Source organism: Oncorhynchus clarkii, chromosome 2 (assembly GCF_045791955.1).
Source record: "Oncorhynchus clarkii lewisi isolate Uvic-CL-2024 chromosome 2, UVic_Ocla_1.0, whole genome shotgun sequence".
NCBI lineage: Eukaryota > Metazoa > Chordata > Actinopteri > Salmoniformes > Salmonidae > Oncorhynchus > Oncorhynchus clarkii.
The window spans coordinates 17472432-17496649 of NC_092148.1; the positions used below are offsets into that span (position 1 = coordinate 17472432).

Here is a 24218-nt window from a genome sequence, read left to right on the forward strand (position 1 = left end):
TCTGTCTCCCTGGTTCTCACCTCTTGCCTATAAAAGCATGAAACACATGTTTCCACCACTGTTGTATTTCGCGCGCAATTGCATGCAGCAGGTGTCAAGGACTACATCGATCCATTCATTGAGGATAGTGACAACGTTGAGGTAGAAATGGCTGAATCGATGCTCATCTTGAGAATGTGTTCCATAATATCGGTCCTTGGTTTTTCAGGTAAGAATACAAAATCCTAAACACTTCTTCAAGGCTTGAATATTTATATAAATAATCATATTAATTAGGCCTACTTTTATATTTGTTGGGAGTGGGACTATTTTTTGTTTTTAATTGTATTTATTCGATTATTTATTTGTTTATTTGTTCATTAGTTGTCTATATGGATTTGCCTACAGTTTAAATAATGTAGACGTATATAGACAAAAAAATTCACTGTTGGAGTTCATTTCTTTGAATATGTGGTATTTATGCTTCAGCATAATGACTTTCTTCATTAAAACCCTTGGCAGCAATTTAATTTATCCATATCCAAAATATTAATATATATATATATTAAAAATTAGTATATCAGAGCTGGTATAGCTTACAGTGCCTTGCGAAAGTATTCGGCCCCCTTGAACTTTGCGACCTTTTGCCACATTTCAGGCTTCAAACATAAAGATATAAAACTGTATTTTCTTGTGAAGAATCAACAACAAGTGGGACACAATCATGAAGTGGAACGACATTTATTGGATATTTCAAACTTTTTTAACAAATCAAAAACTGAAAAATTGGGCCGCAAAATTATTCAGCCCCCTTAAGTTAATACTTTGTAGCGCCACCTTTTGCTGCGATTACAGCTGTAAGTCGCTTGGGGTATGTCTCTATCAGTTTTGCACATCGAGAGACTGACATTTTTTCCCATTCCTCCTTGCAAAACAGCTCGAGCTCAGTGAGGTTGGATGGAGAGCATTTGTGAACAGCAGTTTTCAGTTCTTTCCACAGATTCTCGATTGGATTCAGGTCTGGACTTTGACTTGGCCATTCTAACACCTGGATATGTTTATTTTTGAACCATTTCATTGTAGATTTTGCTTTATGTTTTGGATCATTGTCTTGTTGGAAGACAAATCTCCGTCCCAGTCTCAGGTCTTTTGCAGACTCCATCAGGTTTTCTTCCAGAATGGTCCTGTATTTGGCTCCATCCATCTTCCCATCAATTTTAACCATCTTCCCTGTCCCTGCTGAAGAAAAGCAGGCCCAAACCATGATGCTGCCACCACCATGTTTGACAGGGTGGATGGTGTGTTCAGGGTGATGAGCTGTGTTGCTTTTACGCCAAACATAACGTTTTGCATTGTTGCCAAAAAGTTCAATTTTGGTTTCATCTGACCAGAGCACCTTCTTCCACATGTTTGGTGTGTCTCCCAGGTGGCTTGTGGCAAACTTTAAACTACACTTTTTATGGATATCTTTAAGAAATGGCTTTCTTCTTGCCACTCTTCCATAAAGGCCAGATTTGTGCAATATACGACTGATTGTTGTCCTATGGACAGAGTCTCCCACCTCAGCTGTAGATCTCTGCAGTTCATCCAGAGTGATCATGGGCCTCTTGGCTGCATCTCTGATCAGTCTTCTCCTTGTATGAGCTGAAAGTTTAGAGGGACGGCCAGGTCTTGGTAGATTTGCAGTGGTCTGATACTCCTTCCATTTCAATATTATCGCTTGCACAGTGCTCCTTGGGATGTTTAAAGCTTGGGAAATCTTTTTGTATCCAAATCCGGCTTTAAACTTCTTCACAACAGTATCTCGGACCTGCCTGGTGTGTTCCTTGTTCTTCATGATGCTCTCTGCGCTTTTAACGGACCTCTGAGGCTATCACAGTGCAGGTGCATTTATACGGAGACTTGATTACACACAGGTGGATTGTATTTATCATCATTAGTCATTTAGGTCAACATTGGATCATTCAGAGATCCTCACTGAACTTCTGGAGAGAGTTTGCTGCACTGAAAGTAAAGGGGCTGAATAATTTTGCACGCCCAATTTTTCAGTTTTTGATTTGTTAAAAAAGTTTGAAATATCCAATAAATGTCGTTCCACTTCATGATTGTGTCCCACTTGTTGTTGATTCTTCACAAAAAAATACATTTTTATACCTTTATGTTTGAAGCCTGAAATGTGGCAAAAAGTCACAAAGTTCAAGGGGGCCGAATACTTTCGCAAGGCACTGTATATCTGATGATCTATCACTGCTACAAATGTAGGATCTTAATTTGATCAACCTGATGCAGGATAACTTTCCTGTGATGTAGGACATTTAAAACTTGGTGTGTGTTTAAAAAGGCTTCTGAAGTTTGTAATTTCCACTTTGAAATTTCAGACTTGATTTCCCTTAAGATACATTTATCAACCCCTACAAAAATGTAAATTCATTATAATCCACATAATAATGCAAATTTCCTGTTGCTGCAGTATTATTTTCCTGCTGTAGCAAACTGGCTCAAATTAAGATCCTACATCTGTATGGTTCTCCTCATAGGGAACATGGTTCACAGTTTGTGTTCTGTCATGAGATGCACTGAACTTGTTTGTCTTACTTGTCATTGACATGTTTTTTAATCTTATCTAAGGGATTCAGAGCTAACTAAAGTGAACATTTTCCTTGCCAATTTTCCCTACATGTACAATATATAGCTCTTTCAACACATTCCTCATGTACATGAATGTGGTACTACAACTATACAGCATTCCGAATGCTAGAACATAGGAGAGAATACTGAGTTTGGTCATCTCATATGTTAAAAAAAATAGAATAAAGAGAGAGAATAAAAATCTATCTCTATTGAGTTTCATCAGTGTGAGGTGTACCCAGAGCAATGTCCAAGCTCATCTGTTCCTGAGGCTGAATTTTAATAGCAGATAAATGCTTTCTGAATCCATCCCAGACCATAATTTGGCAGTGCTCTTTAAAATGCCGAAAAAGAGATGCCAACTAACTACTTTTATTATAATTCCACAACATCTAAAGTCATCCTAATTAACCCAGCTGTGATTGTTAAGGCTATATCTTCCCTCTGCTGTAATTTAGTTTTGTCTCCAAGAGCCCCCCGACCTTGTTTTCCACCCAAATTGATGATAGGGGAAAGGAAAGCAAATGGTTGGAAATCTATCCAACCATTTCACTTTTCAGTGGCCAACAGACAAAGGACAGAAAGACAGTAAGTTATGAGGGGAAGGAGATGTGGCCATATAAGATAATTGGGGCGCAGACATAGAGCCTGTCTCATCCACAGCCATAGAACCATTCTCAGCCACAGCCATGCAGCCTGTCTCTGCCTCGGTACAGGAAGGAATAGTGTGCTGCTCAGGAAGCCCACCACTGCCAAGTTCCCTGCTGGTCTTTTTCTGGTCGCCTGTCAGCGTGCTGCAATTAGTTCCTAGGAGCCTATTTATAGGCCTAACTTACTATCTCCAGTAAAACAGTAGGACAATACGGTACACGCATGCTCTGTCTGATGGCTGATGGCAGTCTGCAATGCTTCAGCGTTGACAGGAGCAATTGAGACCTCTCCCCTTCTGCAGGTGTCCCAGGTCAAATCAATCAACTGATCTCTCTTGTAAATGTATAGTGTTGATGAGTGCATCGTCACAGTCTAGGAGAGATACAGTGTAGAACATACACGACAGGTGTGATTTGGTGGTATTTGATTAATCACACTAATGTATTCTTAGTCAATTCGATAGGCAGGCCCAAATGTTTGGCTCTAGGTTCTCCATTTCAATAGTTATTCCAGAATATAGAAGTTTCAAGTGGTGTTACTGTTAGGTGCCTGAAAGGTTGTTCTAATATTGCTCTTCTTCCTCACTGTGTCAGAGGCCAAAATGGAAATCATCACCAGCAAACCAGATGTGTTGCTAGGTGAGAATGCCATGCTCCTCTGCAAAGGTTGGTACAATGTTCTGGCATTTCCATAAGAGCAACATCTTACCATGGTTGAACAAATACAATATAATGCAGAAAATGTAAAGGGTAGAGTGTCTTCTGCATATTGAAGTACACTGGCATATGCAGTTTATGAATTTATATATCCTTAACAAAATATTAATATATATGATACACACAATTACACATAAACCCTCTTAGCTGGTGGGGAAGGAGACATCACCTGGCAGAAAGATGGAGAGGATGCTAAAGATGACCAGGTTGAGAGGGTGGATGAAACATCGTCAAAACTGTTCATCAGGAATGCCAAGATAGAGGATGCAGGACGGTACACATGCCTCTGTGAATTTGACACAGGCCACAGAGATTATGTATTTTATGCCATCTTTGTCTACGGTAAGATGTTTCAAGTAAAACTTTTCACCTGGATAATATGACCAAGAGTCAGTGTTGAAGGGTATTTCTCGTATTGTTTGAGTATTGAGCTAATTAGGGTTGTCTTGCAAGATCAAAGACACCACATAGCTCATATCCCTGTCACACACACACACACACACACACGTTTGTTTAAGTATCCTTGTTTTCACTGACCCCTAACCCTAACCCTTAACCCTAACCTTAACCCCAAACCCCCAACTAAATTCCTAACCCGAAACCTAACCCCTAAGCCTAAAATAGCCTTTTTCCTTGTGGGGAACGGTGAAATGTTCCTTAATCCTAATCTTAACCCCAAACCCAAACCCCCAACCCATAACCCTATTTCTAACCCTAAACCCAAAGCCTGAAAAATAATTTTTCCTTGTGGGGACCGGTGAAATTTTCCTTGAAGATAGTAAAACCAAAAACACACACACAATGACCCTTTCACACTCTCCATCCCTCTCTCAACTCACCCAGAGCCGCCATCCTTTGGGCAAACACCGACCAACCATGAGTTCCTGGAGGGTCAAGATGTGGTCATCACCTGCGTGATCACTGGCAAGCCGGCGGTGGAAGTCAACTGGGAGAGGGACCATCAGAAACTGCACTCTGACGGTAGGAGGGGTACCCTAGCTTCTGATTGTTCATGTGGTATGGGGTCTCTTAGCTTCCTAGCTCCTCGCACTAACTGCTGCCTGCCTGCCTGTGACTGATGGAGAGGTGGCGGTGGTGAACACGCGGTTGAGGGGCAGAAGGGGTCACGTAGCTCATAGGCTAATCCAATTTGCCATCAAATCGAGGGATGTTTTCCAGACTCTTCCCCCGGGAAACATCTGATTCAATCTGTCTTCTTTTTCCAGAGGGACAAAACACACTGAAAATAACCATCATACAATCCCTGACACTGTTTCATGTGCACGTCACCATTGACAACCTTAGAGAGCGTGATTGCTTTTTGAAGCTTGGTTATATTGATGATTAAGCAGACAGAACGTGTTCCTGACGCTGATCTTTCTTTTCCCTGTTGCTGTCTTTTGCTCCCAGCAGGTCGGATCACAAGATTGAAAGACAACTCCCTACAGATCAACAACATCAGCAGGAAGGATCGCGGATCATATACCTGTGAGGCTAAAATCAAGGACCGGCCCATTTTCAAAAAGCTTGACATCTCCATCTCTGTCAACGGTGGGGTTACTCAAAGTGCAGTAGGGAATAAGGGATGTTTTAGGATCTTTATTTCGTACAAACTCTGTATAGACCAGAGGATTAGGTGTGTGTTGTTGTTGACTATAATAAATAATGTCTCCTCTGACCCTCCTGATGTAGTTCCTCCCACAGTGAAGATCCATGAGGAGGTGAAGAAAGTCATGGCCGGACCAGAGACCAATGTCTCCCTCAGCTGCCTGGTCGAGGGAGTCCCCCAACCGAACATCATCTGGACAATGTTAGTGAGTGTGAGTGTGAGTGTGTGTGTGTGTGTGTGTGTGTGTGCTTCCTTGCACTGATGTGCATGTGTGTAAAGCTAGAATTTCTTGCTCAAAACCTTTTGCAGTAACACAGAGAGTGTTACGTACGCCTCTTGGAGGAGGGAACGCAACACCCTGCTACACTCCACTCCCAGTGGAGTGAAAGAGGTATGTAATTGTAGATGCGGGTAAGGATGACAGAGGCAAAGAATATTACCGTTTACAGGGAATTTATTTCCTTAACACGGTAATGTGGGGAAAAGGGTCTGGATGGAACCAAAGCTAAGAAAGTTAAAGAGTCCCCTCTCCTACCTTACCTGCCTACCCACTGCTTATGTTACGATGAGCGAAGGGGGGAACCCAAGAGCGGACTCAGCAGAGGAAACCGGGATGAATGTACAAAATGTTTATTGAACACAGCCAATGGGGAGTGCAGAACCGGGACAGCTCAGATGAGTGGCAATAACCAGGAGTGTAGAGTGAGGTTGTAGTTGGCAGCAAGGAACAGGGGAACAAGTCCTGAGGGGAATCCAAGGTGATGGTAGTGAGTAATATCCAGAGCAGGTGGTTGGTGGTGAAATGTAGAATAGGAGACAGGAGCCGGAGACAGAGCAGTATGATCAGAGATTACGACCTGGAAGCGTGGAGATGGCAGAAATTTGTTTAAGTAGATGTCTTGATTATGGGACGATATGCAGCTGGTGGGGATTTGCTCTGACTCCAGCACACCTGTCTCCAACCACACAATCACATGAGAGAGAGAGAGAGAGAGAGAGAGAGAGAGAGAGAGAGAGAGAAACAGGGGGAGAACTGAAGGTTATGACACCACCAGATGGACACCAGAGGGCGTAGTGGGAGCAGATGTGACAACTTACCTAACCTTTTAGCACCTCCTGGTGCGCTAACCAAAATACAAGGGGTGGTCCACTCAGGTCTTACCTAGTGTGCATAGACAGTAAATACTACAGGTTATGTATGCCCACAGGCCTCTTGCCAAAGCACTCCCAAGGTGCCCCCCCGTCGAGAGGTTGGTAAGTTGGTAATTGAAAACAGCTGTTTCCCCTGTCGAGAGTGAGGGTTCAGAGGTCCAATCATCGATGGGGGCGACTGATCAGCTGCTTAGAATCCAGGAAGCAATTTCCTGAAATACACACATACAAACACATACAAACCCAAAGCACAGAAACTGGGGTTGGTAGAGCGAGAGAGAGCAAGAGAAAAAAACTAGTGTGTATTGGATAGTGTATGTTTGGGTGAAGGCCTCCAGTGTGTATATTTATGTGGTCATTTATGTCTCAGTGCACCGCTAATATGGCGTGCCATCCTGTCGGTGTGGTTGACTGTTTGTCTCTCTTCCTGTCTGCTTCCTTATCAGCAGCGTGCTAATGTTCTGTAGCACCAGGCCTCACTTCTGTCTGTCTGTTGGCGCTTCCCTCCTCAGCCCAGACTCTTCAGATGAGTCCCGCTACAAGTACAACTCAGACAAGAGCGAGCTGATTATCTCGTCCGTTGTCAGGAGCGACTACGGAGAGTACATCTGCACGGCCAAGAATAAGATCGCAGAGAGCAGTGCCATGATCATGCTGGATGTCTCAGGTGTGGTTTGTTAGAGAACATCAGGAAACACACTCCTCCTGGAAACAAACAGCTTTAGCTTTGTAAGACCAAGCTTTCTCCAAAATAACAGTATTTTAATACTTCCTTCCAGATGTTTATGCTCCTGATATACAGAGATATCATGGAGAATTTGATTCTGTGTAAGCAACCATTTTCTGTCAGACAGTCTAGTGAGCCTGAGCCAACAGAAGCTGTTTCAGAAAACAAACCATTTGATCCCATTCAAACCCATTACCCGTGTAACATTTTCAACCAGGGAAAAGTAGCAGTTTGTGTCTCCCATCAGAGAATTAAAAAAATGTAATCTTCAGGTGTTTTCAGAAAGATTCATGAACAGAATGGGTACCTTTGAGGAAAATGGGGAAGGTTCATGCTTTTTCAATTTCAGCCAAGTTGAAGGTTTAGTAAAAAAAAATCAAATCTAGTTCTGGGGGCCGTGTAATTTGTAATGGATGAAATTCCAGTATTTCTTAGTGTTTTAAAATGAGTTGATTATAAGGCTATATATCGATGTGTGTCTGATGCCACCCCTCATCTCTGATTCTCCACTGGTCACACGATATCAGGTGTGCCTATAGGCTATTTAGTGTGGTCTCAATCAAATTATCCATAGCCTGTAGGCTATAGGCTATAGGCTATGAAATGCAGGCTTGCAGAAGCACAGAGCAAAGTTATATTTCTAAGATAGCTGCTGGGATGGTGTAAATAAAACTAGACTGCATTACACACTGTAATGGATATTCCAACCCTGAGCTCTGGCCTGCTCTGCTCTTGCTGATCAAAACCTTTTTTGTGTCCCGCCTAACCAATGGCTGTGCTGTGTAGGCCTAAGGTGGCAGTTCAGGGGGAGAGTCAAAGTTGTTGAGTAGGCCTTGCGTGCAGTCCAGCCTATAGACTAGGTCAAAATAAGCCATATTTGAGTAACTTACGTTGTGGTGCTAAAACTTGAAGCAGGAGCTGCGGTACAATCGGAAATGGACAGCTTATGGTGCTGGGAGTAGGCACAGTGAACATTATGATCCCTTATTGAGGTCACCTGTTATTCAATCAGTGTAGATGAAGGGGAGAATACAGGTTAGAGAAGGATTTTTAAGCCTTGAGACAATTGAGACATGTATTATGTGTGCCATTCAGAACTTTAATGGGAAAGACAAAAGATTTAAGTGCCTTTGAACAGGGTATTGTAGTAGATGCCAGGTGCACCTTTATGAGTCTGTCTAGAACTGCAATGCTGTTGGGTTTTTCAAGCTCAATAGTTTCCCATGTGTATCGAGAATGGTCCACCAACCAAATGACATCCAGCCAACTTGACACAACTGTGGGAAGCATTGGAGTTCGACACCTTGTAGTCCATGCCCTGACAAATTGAGGGCGTGGTGCAAAAGGTGGTGCATCTCAGTATTAGAAAAGCGTTATAACAACGCAATGGTCCGCAATGCTTTATGCTAGAAACAAGCTGTGAAATAACTGGGAAAGACGTGACCCAGATGCATGTGGGGATATCATTGTTTAGTTTCTTCGACATTCAGAGGCTCAGCTACAACCTTTTATAGCCAAGGACAAAAACCTGACTTTGCTTGGGATGTCATCTAAACGCAACATGTAAAGTGTATTTCATGAGCTGAAATAGAAGATCCCAGAAATGTTCCATTCACACAGAAAGCTTACTTCTCTTAAATGTTGTGCACAAATTTGTTTGCATCCCTGTTAATGAGCATTTTTCCTTTGCCAAAATATTCCATCCACCTGACAGGTGTGGCATATCAAGAAGCTGATTAAACAGCATGATCATTAAACAGGTGCAACTTGTGCTGGGGACAATAAAGACCACTCTAAAATGTACAGTTTTGTCACACAACACAATGCCACAGATGTTTCAAGTTTTGAGGGAGTGTACAAATGGCATGCTGACTGTATGAATGTCCAACAGAGCTGTTGCTAGAGAATTTAACGTTAATTTCTCTACCATAAGCCACCTCGAATGTCATTTTAGAGAATTTGGCAGTACATCCAACCGGCCTCATAACCGCACACCATGTGTAACCACCACACCATCCCAGGACCTCCACATCCGTCTTCTTCACCTGCGAGATAGTCTAAGGAGGGGAAAGGGTTGGTGCTGAGGAGTATTTCTGTCTTTAATAATGGCATTTTGTGGGGAAAAACTCATTCTGATTTAGTGGGCCTAGCTCCCCAGTGGGTGGACCTGGCTCCCAAGTGGGTGGGCCTATTCCCTCCCAGGCCAACCCATGGCTGCTCCCCTGCAAAGTCATATGAAATCCATAGATTAGGGCCTAATTTATTTATTTCAATTGACTGATTTCCTTCTATGAACTGTAACTCAGTAAAATTGTTGCATGTTGCGATTATATTTTTGTTCACATATTTCTATCACTATCAATTGATTAATCTATTCAAATTTTGTGCCATAGAAGATGGTTAAACCCGGACAGCTTTTAGGGAAACACTTGTGACCTTCTCTCATTGGGTTAAGCCATTGAAGAAGAGTAACCAGCAGTTAAAGCATACATTTTTCTGTGTCGGTGGAAAAGTAGGCCTAACTTCAAGATTCCTCATGATGTAGAAGATTTAATTATTTACAAACAGGGACAGTTTCATTTAAAACAAGACACACTGATTTGGCATTAGAGAAACATGATAAGATGAACACATAGGAACCACTCTCTGTCCATTCTTAGCCTATAAATTTGGTAGTTTGTGTGTTATTAAAAAATATTCTGCTAATATGTAAAATTACGTAGAATTGCATGAAAGGTTTATAGAAGGCTATTTTTTCTCGTACCTGCAAATGTGATTATAGATTTATGCAATGCTTTTACTATAAAGGAAATCTTTCCACCTTTACTCTTGTCCACGGTGGTCTGCGAACCCACAAACTTCTGGCCCGGGCCGCATCCCTGTGCGCGATCAAAATTAATGTGCTGCCATGTATGGCTTACAGGACAAATAACCGTTTCTAAAACTTCATATCTAAGGCTCTGGTTTGTCCAAGAAGTCAGGGTAAATGTTAGACATGTTCTCTGCTATCCACTTTATGTTGTAATTATTATTTTGGTTATACCAATATACCAATATCTTGCTGGCTTAACCATACATAATATCAATATCTTGCTGGTCTTCGAAGCCATCTGAACACACAACTCACAATCATTTTTCCTATTCAACAGAAGAGGCACATATATTGTTAATAATTTACACATATTTTTATCTATTATAATTTGTTTATTGTTACACAAAGCACTCAGTTTGTCCTGTCTCAGGTTCTGTATGTGTTTACAGAGCATCCTGTAGCAGTGCTGAGCCAGGAGAAGATGAAGGTGAAGCCAGGCCAGACTCTCTCAGTGTCCTGTAACGTCTCAGGACACCCTATGCCCACGCTGCAGTGGGTCAGGAAGATCAACAATGACCACCTGCTAATAGTGGTAAGACAGACGATACATTCACACAGTGGCATTAATTACTACAAATATTGGGGGAGAATCAGGCAGAGAATTGTATTGTTATATTTCTCTCCTCTGAGTTCCTGTCTGGTTGTGTTTGTGTGGATACAGGACACTGGTGGAGGTCGAGTGAGAATGGAGGATGGCTATGTCCTGGTCGTTGACAATGTGACGTCCTCAGATGGAGGGCTGTACAGCTGCATGGCTATCAGTCCTGCTGGCAACGCCTCCACAGACTTCAGCCTGCAGAGTAAGGCCACCCTTGACCTACCTATTCTGTTATGATAGTACTTAGCGCTAACACAACATTCCACTGGACACAGACGTCAGCTCAACGTGAATTCAACGTGAAATCATCAAAAATGTCATCAGGTTATTGGATTTAGGTTAAGAGTCGGGTGAAAAAAATCTGAAATTCACTTTACGTTGATTCAGTTTTTCAAATCCAATCAGTTTTCCCACGTTGATTCAACGTCATCGCATACATTTTTTGGGTTTAAACGACATGGAAACAATGTTGATTCAATCGGTTTTTACCTTTCTATAAACGGACAAGCAGCCACAAACCACTATAAAATTCTAAAACAACTGAAAACAATGGGAGATTTTAGCTGAAGTGTAGGTACTCGATTTACATTTGCAGTGTTCACCGTTTTTTGTTTCCAACGGCAATGTTCTTATTCTTTCATCTCTGACATGCTCATTCCCTCTTCACCTCTCTGTCTTTGAACTGCTCTTCATCTCTTTCCTTTCTCCCTATTTCCCTCTCCTTCCTCCTTCCTCCCTCTCATTCTCCATCGTTCTCTCATCTCTCCTCCCCCAGCCTGGCCAGGCAAAGCATCCCAGGTAAGTGGCACCCCAGGGCCCACATCGGTCCACTTCACCCTGGGGGCTTCCCTGGTGGACGGGGGCTCTCCCATCACCCACTTCACCCTCCAGTGGAAGACAGGACGTGAGAACAATTGGCAGGAGAGAGTCATCCAGTCCACAGGTAAATACCTGGCTCTCAGTGACCAATCTATTTCATGAAATACTGTAGATGATGTTTGAGACAGTTAGGATGAAGCCAATGAATATGCTGAGGACTAGAAGTCGTATCTGAACAATGATTTCCCTAAAACCAGGGGAGGCCTCTGATGACCATTTTAGTGATATGACTAGTTATGAGTAGTTTTATTAGTTTGAGTGTATATATATATATATATATATATATATATATATATATATATATATATATATATATATATATATATATATATATATAAATACATAAAAGTGATATGTGTGTGTTCATGCACTCTGTTGTGTGTGTGCAGACCCCCTGGTTATCACAGATCTGATTCCCTACACCTCCTACTCTGTCCGGTTTGCCCCTCGGAACCACCTGGGTCAGGGTGGCTTCTCAGACGAGCTCACAGTCCGCACACAGGGCATACGTGAGTGTCACCCTCCTCTTCCTCCTTTCTCTCTCCTCACTCCCAATCGCATCATATCTAGGCAAATGCAGTATAGCTATTATTAAATGTCACCAACTATCATTGTTCAAACTGCATTACTTGTGTTAACAAGCTATATCCATATTGCCTACTGTTTTGAGTGTCTGTCTCTACTGGCTGGAAGAAATGTTCATCTGCCATCATTCACTCATTCCACTGTCACATGATCATCCACATGACATCATCACCTGCTCGCTGACGGCTATTCATGCTCCATTATTGCCCCGCTCCTGATGACATCATCCCATTCCATCGGCATTCGGCCCCGCAGGAGGTAAAGTACTGACACGTGTTGTGAAACTGAAAAGTCAGTTTTTCACGGATAACCAACCTCCCTGACATGACAGTAGATTTTACTACAACAGTTTCACACACTGTGTGAAAGCTGGCTGATGCATGAACACCCCTGACCTCTGTACCTACTGTACCAACACACTGCCTCTACCTGCCTGCCTCCCCAGGGGAACCAGACAGCCCGGTCCTGGTGGCCAGCGAGGGGAAGGTTGAGGGCAATATGTTCTCAATCCCTTTAACACAGTTGGACAGCGGAGGCTCCCCCATTATCCACTACATTGTCCGTTACAGAGTGGTGAGTATGCATGCAACAAAAGATCAAGACATTACAGAGTGTGCAAGACCTTAAACCCCCCCCCCCCCCCTCTTTCTCTTAGAATAAGATGGACGAGGACTGGAGGGTGAAGGACCTGCCGTCCAACATGACAGTGATCAACCTCCATGACCTGCAGTGTAAATCAGACTACCACATGGAGGTGCTAGCCGTCAACTCCTACGGCTCCTCCAGCCCAGCCAAGCTGAACTTCAATGTCCCACAACCTGGTAAGCTGCTATAACATACTGTAGTAGTGAAATAAAGCTTGAAACCTTCTGAGAGGAGGGACAAATACTGGATTGAGCAGAGTAGGGTAGTGCTGCCACCACCTTTTGATTAACCGGTTTGTCTGAGTGAAGGAAACACCAGAACTCAACAACAATATAGAAAACAATTAATAATTGTATAAAACATTTAAATTCGTAAAACAGCGTGGATTATCTCAGAGAGACGCCCTACTATATTTCTGCGGTCTATGCAACTGAGCCTGAGTAGGAAGAAGAAAACAACTGTGGTGTAAGGCACACATAGGCTATGAGCTTAATTACGCACTAGGAGGTGACACTGCATAGAAAGGTGGAAACATGCAGTTACACGACAAACTGGACATCAAATACTCTTAAAGCATGTGACTTCACTGCAGACAGGTGCTTGGACCAATACAAACAGTCAAAAGACCCACATGATAGTGATGAAGGCACAAAGAGGACCCAGCCCTCTTAAGCTACAATAACTGTTCTGTCCTCCCTTCATAACCCACACTGTAATTTAAAAAGCTACTCCTAACAACTAAACACATTTACCAGGACTCTGCACACAGAATAGGACACGGACTTGACACTAAACATTGAAAACATTTAAAAACATTTAGCTTGTCTAGCTGACGAGACACTCCCGTGGGGTCTGAGCGTGTGCACCCTTTCTGCGCTCTCACTTTATAATAGTTTTTCTAGAGTCCCGGGCAGAGCTGGAAAACAGGCACAGGTGCCAGCAATTAGTTCATTATTTGGTGATGTCATTCCTTATGAGCTGTTTCACAGCTTTACCACATACTGGAAAACGGACTATTGCCCAATAGAGAGGAAAATATCTCTGAAATAAAACAGTTACAGAACAGAATTCCAGGTCAGGATAAAATGTTTTACTGAGTTTAAATATGATTATCTTCCTCTCTCTCTCTCTCCCTCCCTTTCATCCCCTCCCTTCTTCCCCTTCAGTAGCCAAGATGAATAAGGGTGGGATGGGGAAAGGGGCCGTGGCAGGTATTGTCATGCTCATCTTTTTGGTGCTACTGATTGCTGTGGACGCCACCTGTTGCTATACCAACCGTTGCGGCATGCTGATGTTCCTGGCTGTCAAGCTGTTTGGGCAGAAGGTCCCTGGGATTAAGACTGTGGAAGAGGGTGACGGCACCTGTAATGGGTAACACTGTTCTCTAGCCTACTGTCTGCCTGTTCCTCAATGTAACATTTTCAGAGGGTTGTAGTGTGGTTATGTGTGTTTCTCTATATGACCCCTCCTGAGCCTCAGTTTATGTGTGTCCTTCAATGCAGAGATTGAAGTTGAATAGGCTAGGAACACCGTGGGATAGCATCCCAAAACTACAGACACAAAATGGAGCAAATAATGGGTTGCAGGTGGAGGTCACGGGCGACAAAGCACCCCTCACTAAATTTGAGTAGGTGGCCGAGGGTGGACACAGCCCACCCTCCCCTAAACGGGCTGTGATCCATAAAAAATGTCAAAAAGAGGCACCTCCACACTTATAAGTCAGCAAGTGTGTTTGATCACGGACTAATTAAATTACAACTAATATACCCATGTGCAAAGTGACACTCTTAGCCATTTTTTGATACCCATTTGAATTGTTAGGTAGCCACCACCCACTTGCCACTGCTAGAGTCTTTCATGACTTGAGCTGACGAACACGGGAATGAATAGGCTTATTAGTCTCATTTTCCTGTATTTGCATGTGCATATTTAGTTACTGAGCTAATGACTCATTAAATATTTGCATGGCTAGTTGTATTGAGTTGTATTTTATTTCTAACCTGACCTATGATTTCTTATCAGGAAAACGTCCCCCATTGGAGATCCTGCCACAGAGGCCTGAGTTACTGAACAGGAAGTGACATCCTAGTATCTGAAGAATGGAACCTGTAAATGCCAAAGTAGAAAGGAGGAAGTATTGTGAGTTGGGGGTCTTAGTTAAACGTTTTTGGAGAGTTCCCAGGACAGTCCAAGTTGAGAAAGGATAAGGATTCGGAAAGTTATCTCTGAATTGTAAAGTCTAACATCAACAGATGGTTGTAATTTCATCCAGCCCTGTGTGTTAAGTGTTACATTTCCTTTATATTTCAGTACCTTCTTGTTATATTTCAGTACATGAAGGCGGCTGTAATTTGTCAGGGAGACCTTCGTAGTTCATTCATTGAATCATAACTCATTATTTATTGAAGTTTATATTCACTTTAATCTGCAAACAATCTGTAAGTGACATGTCATTATTTGATAAGGACAGTTTATCCTAACATATTAACATGTTTCCACATTGAATATACAGCATAATCACATTAACAAATACCGACGTGTCAAAATGACATCTCTTCAAGTGTTGTAATCATGAGAAATATACAGAGCTCATATATTACAGAGCAATATGATATGCTTACTTTTTAATAATCTGTTGTTAAATGGAATACCCTGTGTGCTCATGTAATCATTTTATGTTTGTATTTGTATAATTATCCACTTTTTTACTGTTTATTTTGTACATTGTACACTGTACATTGTTTGTACATACACATACAGTATAACAGCTTGTATTTTGCTATTTAAAAAATGTGACTTAAGCATACTTTTTTTCATTCACTTTTACCATACTGTAGGCCTTGAGGTCTAGATATCAAAGTTCTCTGACCACCTCAGTGTGTTTGCAGTTGTCTGTAGATAACTGCATCGTCATCTTCTGCCTTGTTATTCCGCTGCATCCTTTTAAAGGGAACAGGTTTTAGTGCAGATCTATATTTGTATTTACCTAGTAGTTATTAATATATTACAGATACTACGTAATGTAAGCCTGTTGTTGCATTGTTGGGGACACGTTTTTTGCAAGTTATTATGCAATGGTTTTGATACACATTATTTTCCTTGTGCAATTTACTTTGAGTGTCTCACTCACTCTGTGGTTATTTACCTGGGTGAAGGAGCAAGGCCTGAAATTGAGCTCTGCGTAGTTCATGTCATCAGGATCAGTGATCGGCTTGGCTGACCATTTCATGTTTTCATAGATGTCCTCTGGTCTAGACAAGGTTGCTTTCTGTAACTAACAGTCAGAATACAGTCAAAATACTGAGCACTGGCCCCAGGCATAGAATGACTCTCTTTCTACTCATTGGCATATTTGAATGAACTCAAAGTTCAATGGGATTGATTTCCACATTTACCATTCAACTTTCACACAAGCTGTTTTTTATTTAAGAAAAACAGAACAATAAATTCCATGTGTAAGGTTTGTTTTGCAATGATAACATAGCCCATTCGCAATGACAACATAGCCCATTCGCAATGATAACATAGCCCATTCGCAATGACAACATAGCCCATTCGCAATGACAACATAGCCCATTCGCAATGACAACCACATTTGCAATGACAACCACAGTAAGGCCACTGTTCGTACTTTACTTTCCTCTGATCACCTACCTGGGGGACTGGTTTGGTTGGAAGCTTCTTCTCGGCCGTATTCAACTTCCATCTGTGGATGATACAACAAAGTGAGAATTCAGCCATAAAGACCAACTAAATAGCCTGTCATGCTTTTCAGTAACTTTCCACTGTGGGCCAACCAAACCAACAGTTGGTGGTTGTCGATGCCAGTATGGTAAATCTTTTCGAAAGAACATTGGAAATAAAGAAGTTGTGATAGTCTCAGTTGTGACATGATTACGACATCAAGCCTGTAGACAGTGTATTTTAATTTGTGTACACAGCTGAAGAGGGAGGGGAATGGGGCGAAAATGATTATATACATTTCTAAAGAAGAGATAGGGGAGAGAGGACCCTTCGGTGCACTATGATATATGTTTAGTACTTTATAAGACATTTTCAAACCACTCACCTTTTTATGTAAATGAAGAGCACCACAATCACTGCTGTGACAAGGAAGAGAGCCCCAAATGCTGCCAGGACCACCATTAAATGGGCTGATTCTGGAACACAAGAGAAAATACACTATTAAACCTGATCAGATCATATACTGTAACTTCATATCCCTGTCGGCATGCCTTTGTTTTGTTGAGATACACAGGACAGACATCACAACAGCGTTACATACAAGAAGTGCAGAAGTGTTGCAGTACCTATAACTTTCACCTCCTGTTCGGTAGAGTTCTGTGATCCAACGGCATTCTGGGCCATACAGAAATACAGTCCACTGTCATCAGAATCTATTTCATGGAAGGTGTGTTCTTTCCCCATCCCTAATCTTAGTGAAGTTAGCGTTCCTGTCCTCTGAAACCAGGTGTAGGTCTCTGCTGCAGGGTTGGCGTTATTGCTGCAGGTCAGAGTCAGACGACTGCCTTTCACTACCTCGTGGCTCGGGCTGACCTTAACAGAAACGTTCCTTGGAGCATCTGGAAGCAGACGTACAGAAAACAACATTGTATTGTGTGTAATCATTTGACTGTAAAGTCACCCCCTTGGCATTTCTCCTATTTTGTTGCATTGCAACCTGTAATTTAGATGGATTTTTATTTGGATTTCACGTAATGGACATACACAAAATAGTCCAAATTGGTGAAGTGAAATGAAAAAAATAACTTGTTTTAAAAAATTCAAAAAAATGAAAAACAGAAAAGTGGTGCGTGCATATGTATTCGCCCACTTTGCTATGAAGCCCCTAAATAAGATCTGGTGCAACCAATTACCTTCAGAAGACACATAATTAGTTAAATAAAGTCCACCTGTGTGCAATCTAAGTGTCACATGATCTGTCACATGATCTCAGTATACAGTTGAAGTCGGAAGTATACATACACTTAGGTTGGAGTCATTAAAACTTGTTTTTCAACCCCTCCACAAATTTCTTGTCAACAAACTATAGTTTTAGCAAGTCGGTTAGGACATCTACTTTGTGCATGGCACAAGTCATTCTTCCAACAATTGTTTACAGACAGATTATTTCACTTATAATTCACTGTATCATAATTCCAGTGGGTCAGAAGTTCACATACACTAAGTTGACTGTGCCTTTAAACAGCTTGGAAAATTCCAGAAAATTATGTCATGGCATTAGAAGATTATGATAGGCTAATTGACATAATTTGAGTAAATTGGAGGTGTACCTGTAGATGGATTTCAAGGTCTACCTTCAAACTCAGTGTCTCTCTGCTTGACATCATGGGAAAATGAAAAAAAAATCAGCCAAGACCTCAGAAAAAAATTGTAGACCTCCACAAGTCTGGTTCATCCTTGGGAGCAATTTCCAAATGCCTGAAGGTACCACTTTCATCCGTACAAACAATAGTACACAAGTATAAACACCATGGGACCACGCAGCCGTCATACCGCTCAGGAAGGAGATGCGTTCTGTCTCCTAGAGATGAACCTACTTTGATGCGAAAAGTGCAAATCAATCCCAGAACAACAGCAAAGGCCCTTGTGAAGATTGCGTAGGAAACAGGTACAAAAGTATCTATATCCACAGGAAAACAAGTCCTATATTGACATACTCTGAAAGGAATGAAGGAAGAAGCTACTGCTCCAAAACCGCCATAAAAAAGCCAGGCTATGGTTTGCAACTGTACATGGGGACAAAGATTGTACTTTCTGGAGAAATGTCCTCTGGTCTGATGAAACAAAAATAGAACTGTTTGGAGGAAGAAGCTGAAGAACACCATCCCAACTGTGAAGCACGGGGGTGGCAGCATCATGTTGTAGGGGTGCTTTGCTGCAGGAGGGACTGGTGCACTCCACAAGATAGATGGTGTCATGAGAAAGGAAAATGATGGGAATTTATTGAAGCAAGATCTCAAGACATCAGTCAGGAAGTTAAAATTTGGTCGCAAATGGGTCTTCCAAATGGACAATGACCTCAAGCATACTTCCAAAGTTGTGGCAAAATGGCTTTAAGGACAACAAAGTCAAGGTTTTGGAATGGTCATCACAAAGCCCCGACCTCAATCCTATCGATAATTTGTGGGCAGAACTGAAAAACAGTGTGCAAGCAAGGAGGCCTACAAATCTGACTCAGTTATACCAGCTCTGTCAGGAGGAATGGGCCAAAATTCACCCAACTTATTGTGGGAAGCTTGTGGAAGGCTACCCGAAACGTTTCACCCAAGTTAAACAAGTTAAAGGCAATGCTAACAAATATTAATTGACAGTATGTAAACTTCTGACCCACTGGGAATGTGATGAAAGAAATAAAAGCTGAAATAAATCATTCTCTCTACTATTATTCTGACATTTCACATTCTTAAAATAAAGTGGTGATCCTAACTGACTTAAGACAGGGCATTTCTACTAGGATTAAATGTCAGGAAATGTGAAAAACTGAGTTTAAATGTATTTGGCTAAGGTGTATGTTAACTTCCAACTTCAACTGTATATACTGTACAGCTGTTCTGAAAGGCCCCAGAGTCTGCAACACCACTAAGCAAGGGGCACAACCAAGCAAGCGACACCATGAAGACCAAGGAGCTCTCCAAACTGGTCAGGGACAAAGTTGTGGAGAAGTAGAAATCAGGGTTGGGTTATAAAATAAATCTGAAACTTTGAACATCCAACGGAGCACCATTAAATCCATTATTAAGAAATGGAAAGAATATGGCACCACAATTAACCTGCCAAGAATGGGCCGCCCACCAAAACTCACAGACCAGGCAAGGAGGGCATTAATCAGAGAGGCAACAAAGAGACCAATGATAACCCTGAAGGAGCTGCAAACTCCACTGCGGAGATTGAAGTATCTGTCCATAGGACCACTTTAAGCCGTACACTCCACAGAGCTGGGCTTTACGGAAGAGTGGCCAGAAAAAAGCCATTGCTTAAAGAGAAAAATAAGCAAACATGTTTGGTGTTTGCCAAAAGGCATGTGGGAGACTCCCCAAACAAGAAGGTACTCTGGTCAGATGAGACTAAATTGAGCTTTTTGGCCATCAAGGAAAACGCTATGTCTGGCGCAAACCATACAACTCTCATCACCCCGGTGGCAGCATCATACTGTGGGGATGTTTTTCATCTGCAGGGTCTGGGAAGCTGGGCAGAATTGAAAGAATGACGGATGGCGCTAAATACTTGAGACCTGTTTCAGTCTTCCAGAGAGTTGAGACTGGGACGGAGGTTCACCTTCCAGCAGGATAATGACACTATGAGCATACTGCTAAAGTAACACTCAAGTGATTTAAGGGGAAACATTTAAATGTCTTGGAATGGCCTAGTCAAAGCCCAGACCTCAATCCAATTGAGAATCTGTGGTATGACTTAAAGATTGCTGTACACCAGCGGATCCCATCCAACTTGAAGGAGCTGGAGCAGTTTTGCCTTGAAGAATGGGCAAAAATCCCAGTGGCTAGATGTGCCACGCTTATAGAGACACACCCCAAGAGACTTACAGCTGTAATTGCTGCAAAAGGTGGCTCTACAAGGTATTGACTTTGGGGGAGTGACTAGTTATGCACGCTCAAGTTCTGTTTTTATGTGTTTTTTTCTTGTTTGTTTCACAATAAAGAATATTTTTCATCTTCAAAGTGTAAATCAAATGATAGAAACCCCCCAAAAATCTATTTTTATTCCAAATTGTAAGGCAAAAAAATTGGAAAAATGCCAATCGGGGTGAATACTTTCGCAAGCACTGCATTTATACATTAATACAGACAATGAACAAAGCCATCTAAAATGTACATTGGCCACTGTGAAGAGAAAACAACCCACTGAAGATAGCTGACTTCATCATAAATCGCATCAAACCAACATATATTGCTGACTTACATCTCACATCCAGCAGTATTGGTGTAGATGTGCCTTTCCCCAGACCACAGGAGTAGCTCCCAGTGTCATTAGGGGAAAGTGGACCTAGGGGATACTGCCCACCATGGACACCAGAGACACCAGGAAGTGGGCGGCCATCTTTAAACCAGAGGAACTCCATTTGAGGAGGGTTACAGGTGGAGGTGCAGGCCAAGGTGACGTGGTCTCGCTCCTTAACGGGGCCATTTTCATTTAACTTTAGGGATAAGACTGACATAAAGAAGATACATGTATAACAAATATAGGACATGTTGAAGGGTTAATGACTGACCATCCTAGGTTTTGTAATACCTTAATTGTTTAGTGTAATGACATGTACACAAATCTAGATTTACCTGGTATTGTCAGGTCCACACCCCACGATCCTGTAAATCCCTGAGGGGGCTGATTACGTCTATTTGCCTCAAATCTGAAGAAGAATCTGCCACTGTCATCTTCAGTCACATTGTTGAGTTTCAGTGTGCAGTTATTGTCTTGGTCATAAAACTCTGTTCTTCCACTGTATCTTGATTTATTAGTCAGTCCAGATGTGTTAAACACTCCATCTCCTTGCTGTGAGCCATCTAGTTTTGTATCGCCTCTCGGAGTGAACCATATCTTTCTTCCAACTATCTGGGTAGCTGGGTAGCTGTATGTACAGTCAAATACCACTGATGAGCCTTTTGATGCACAGATAACAGTAATCCTGTCCCTGTCACGGTACCAGACAGACCAGGGCTGTGCCAGTGTGCCTGAAAACAGTGATTGAAACATCAATGCATTGATTTATTCATTTTCCACTGATGGATATAATTAACTGAAACAAAGATAAAACGTACCTGGCAGGGAGAGTAGAGTTAACAGAGATAACTGTAGAATATATTGACAGTGCATAGTGGCTTTAGCCCTGTAGGAAAGAGAGTTGTATTCCAGAAAATATGTAATCAATACAATCTTTGATTCAAGAACGTAGTACCAACAGCTGTGTGTTATCTGACCAGCAGTGGACGGGCAAATTCTTCTTATTGAAGACTGGGTGGTTGTGGAGAAATACTGATGTCGTCATAAAACATCTATTTCGCTGAAATTACTGTCACATACTTCTGCTTTTTAGAGAGAGAAAAAAGTCACAACAATACCACAATACCATTTTGCAATAACACCCACTGGGCAAAAACTGGTTGAATCAACATTGTTCCATGTCATTTCAACCCCCCAAAAATCTATGTTATGACATTGAATCAACGTGAAAAACTGATTGGATTTGCAATCCAATAGTGGAGTGGAGTGTGACTGTTTGAGGTTGTGGACAGGTGTCTTTTATACTTGATAACAAGTTCAAGCAGGTGCCATTAATACAGGTAACGAGTGGAGGACAGAGGAGCCTCTTAAAGAAGAAGTTACAGGTCTGAAAGAGACAGAAATCTTGTTTGTAGGTGACCAAATACTTATTTTCCACCATAATTTGCAAATAAATTCATTAAAAATCCTACAATGTGATTTTCTGGGGGTTTTTTTCTTCTCATTTTGTCTGTCATAGTTGAAGTGTACCTGTGATGAAAATTACAGGCCTCTCTCATCTTTAAGTGGGAGAACTTTGTCACGTTCTGACCATCGTTCGTGTGTGTTTTCCTTGTTTTAGTGTTGGTCAGGACGTGAGCTGGATCGGCATTCTATGTTGTGTGTCTGGTTTGTCTGTTTCTGTGTTTGGCCTGATATGGTTTTCAATCAGAGGCAGGTGTTGGTCATTGTCTCTGATTGGGAACCATATTTAGGCAGCCATATTCTTTAGGTCTCTTGTGGATGATTGTTCCTGTCTTTGTGTTTGTGGCACCAGATAGGACTGTTTTGGTTTTTTCACGTTTCTTGTTTTGTAGATTGTTGTATTTTCATCTTTATTAAAGATGTACAAAACTAACCACGCTGCCTTTTGGTCCGGCTCTCTTTCACCAGAAGAGAACCGTTACAAACTTTCACAATTGGTGGCTGACTAAATACTTTTTTGCCCCCTTGTAATATGGCATATACTTCAAGATTAATATACTCAACAGTTTTGTTTGAATTAATTACTTGAGAGGTTGAGTTATCTGATTAAATCAAAACTTTTAAAAGTTGTTAAGGATAGACAGAGATATACACACATACAGAGATGATCTGAGTTTTAGTAATACACAATTCTGGGATTATAATGAATACAGAGTTCAATAACGATTCCATGCATGAATACTCATAATCCCTCCCAACATTATATAGTTCAGAATATGTTATCACATACAGAAGGTAATTTTAAGGTACATGTCGAAATGCTCTAGCCTACAACCTGGACATGAAAGGAACGTTTTTAAAGGATATTTTGGAGCCATGAGAGTTTATTTGAAAAGTAAAATGTTCTAGCCTAAAAACTTGATATGTACAGGTTTTCCATATTTGTTGAGTTTTTCATTCAGCCACACCCTGTCTCCTTGATGACACAGTATTCACCACTGAGTTACGTAACCCTTGTTGCACTGGCAGCCTTCCACAAAGACTTTGGAACAGATCTCGGGGACATTGGGAATGGCACAGGTAGCAGGGCAGGCAGTGCCACATAGCTCATAGTGGCTGTGGTATGGGCAAGCCAGGGCTGTTTGAGTTGAGAAAAAACAAACATCAAATGTAGTCCTAATACATTCTAAAGTGGTGATCCTAACTGACTTAAGACAGGGCATTTTTACTAGGATTAAATGTCAGGAAATGTGAAAAACTGAGTTTAAATGTATTTGGCTAAGGTGTATGTTAACGTCCAACTTCAACTGTATATACTGTACAGCTGTTCTGAAAGGCCCCAGAGTCTGCAACACCACTAAGCAAGGGGCACTACCAAGCAAGTGACACCATGAAGACCAAGGAGCTCTCCAAACTGGTCAGGGACAAAGTTGTGGAGAAGTAGAGATCAGGGTTGGGTTATAAAATAAATCTGAAACTTTGAACATCCAACGGAGCACCATTAAATCCATTATTAAGAAATGGAAAGAATATGGCACCACAATTAACCTGCCAAGAGTGGGCCGCCCACCAAAACTCACAGACCAGGCAAGAAGGGCATTAATCAGAGAGGCAACAAAGAGACCAATGATAACCCTGAAGGAGCTGCAAACTCCACTGCAGAGATTGAAGTATCTGTCCATAGGACCACTTTAAGCCGTACACTCTACAGAGCTGGGCTTTACGGAAGAGTG

At 41.8% G+C, this 24218-nt stretch overlaps 2 protein-coding genes across 2 annotated transcripts; one reads left to right on the forward strand and one right to left on the reverse strand.

The window, feature by feature from the left end:
- Positions 1-81: 81 nt before the first annotated feature.
- On the forward strand, positions 82-15845 carry LOC139423363 (neural cell adhesion molecule 1-like). The gene is made up of 15 exons (XM_071175093.1): positions 82-208; positions 3852-3923; positions 4122-4316; positions 4818-4955; positions 5388-5525; positions 5667-5784; positions 7248-7402; positions 10724-10866; positions 10996-11134; positions 11708-11875; positions 12201-12320; positions 12842-12969; positions 13052-13217; positions 14208-14412; positions 15064-15845. Exons 1-15 carry the CDS (start codon positions 148-150, stop codon positions 15101-15103), a joined length of 1986 nt encoding a protein of 661 aa, XP_071031194.1. The 5' UTR covers positions 82-147; the 3' UTR covers positions 15104-15845.
- LOC139423347 (B-cell receptor CD22-like) lies at positions 15414-22021 on the reverse strand. The gene is made up of 8 exons (XM_071175092.1): positions 21840-22021; positions 21357-21752; positions 20983-21231; positions 17352-17624; positions 17111-17201; positions 16696-16747; positions 16187-16315; positions 15414-15981 (listed from the first exon to the last, which is right to left on the reverse strand). The coding sequence occupies exons 1-8, from the start codon at positions 21892-21894 to the stop codon at positions 15967-15969; spliced, it is 1260 nt and encodes a 419-aa protein (XP_071031193.1). The 5' UTR covers positions 21895-22021; the 3' UTR covers positions 15414-15966.
- Between the last annotated feature and the right edge of the window lie 2197 nt (positions 22022-24218).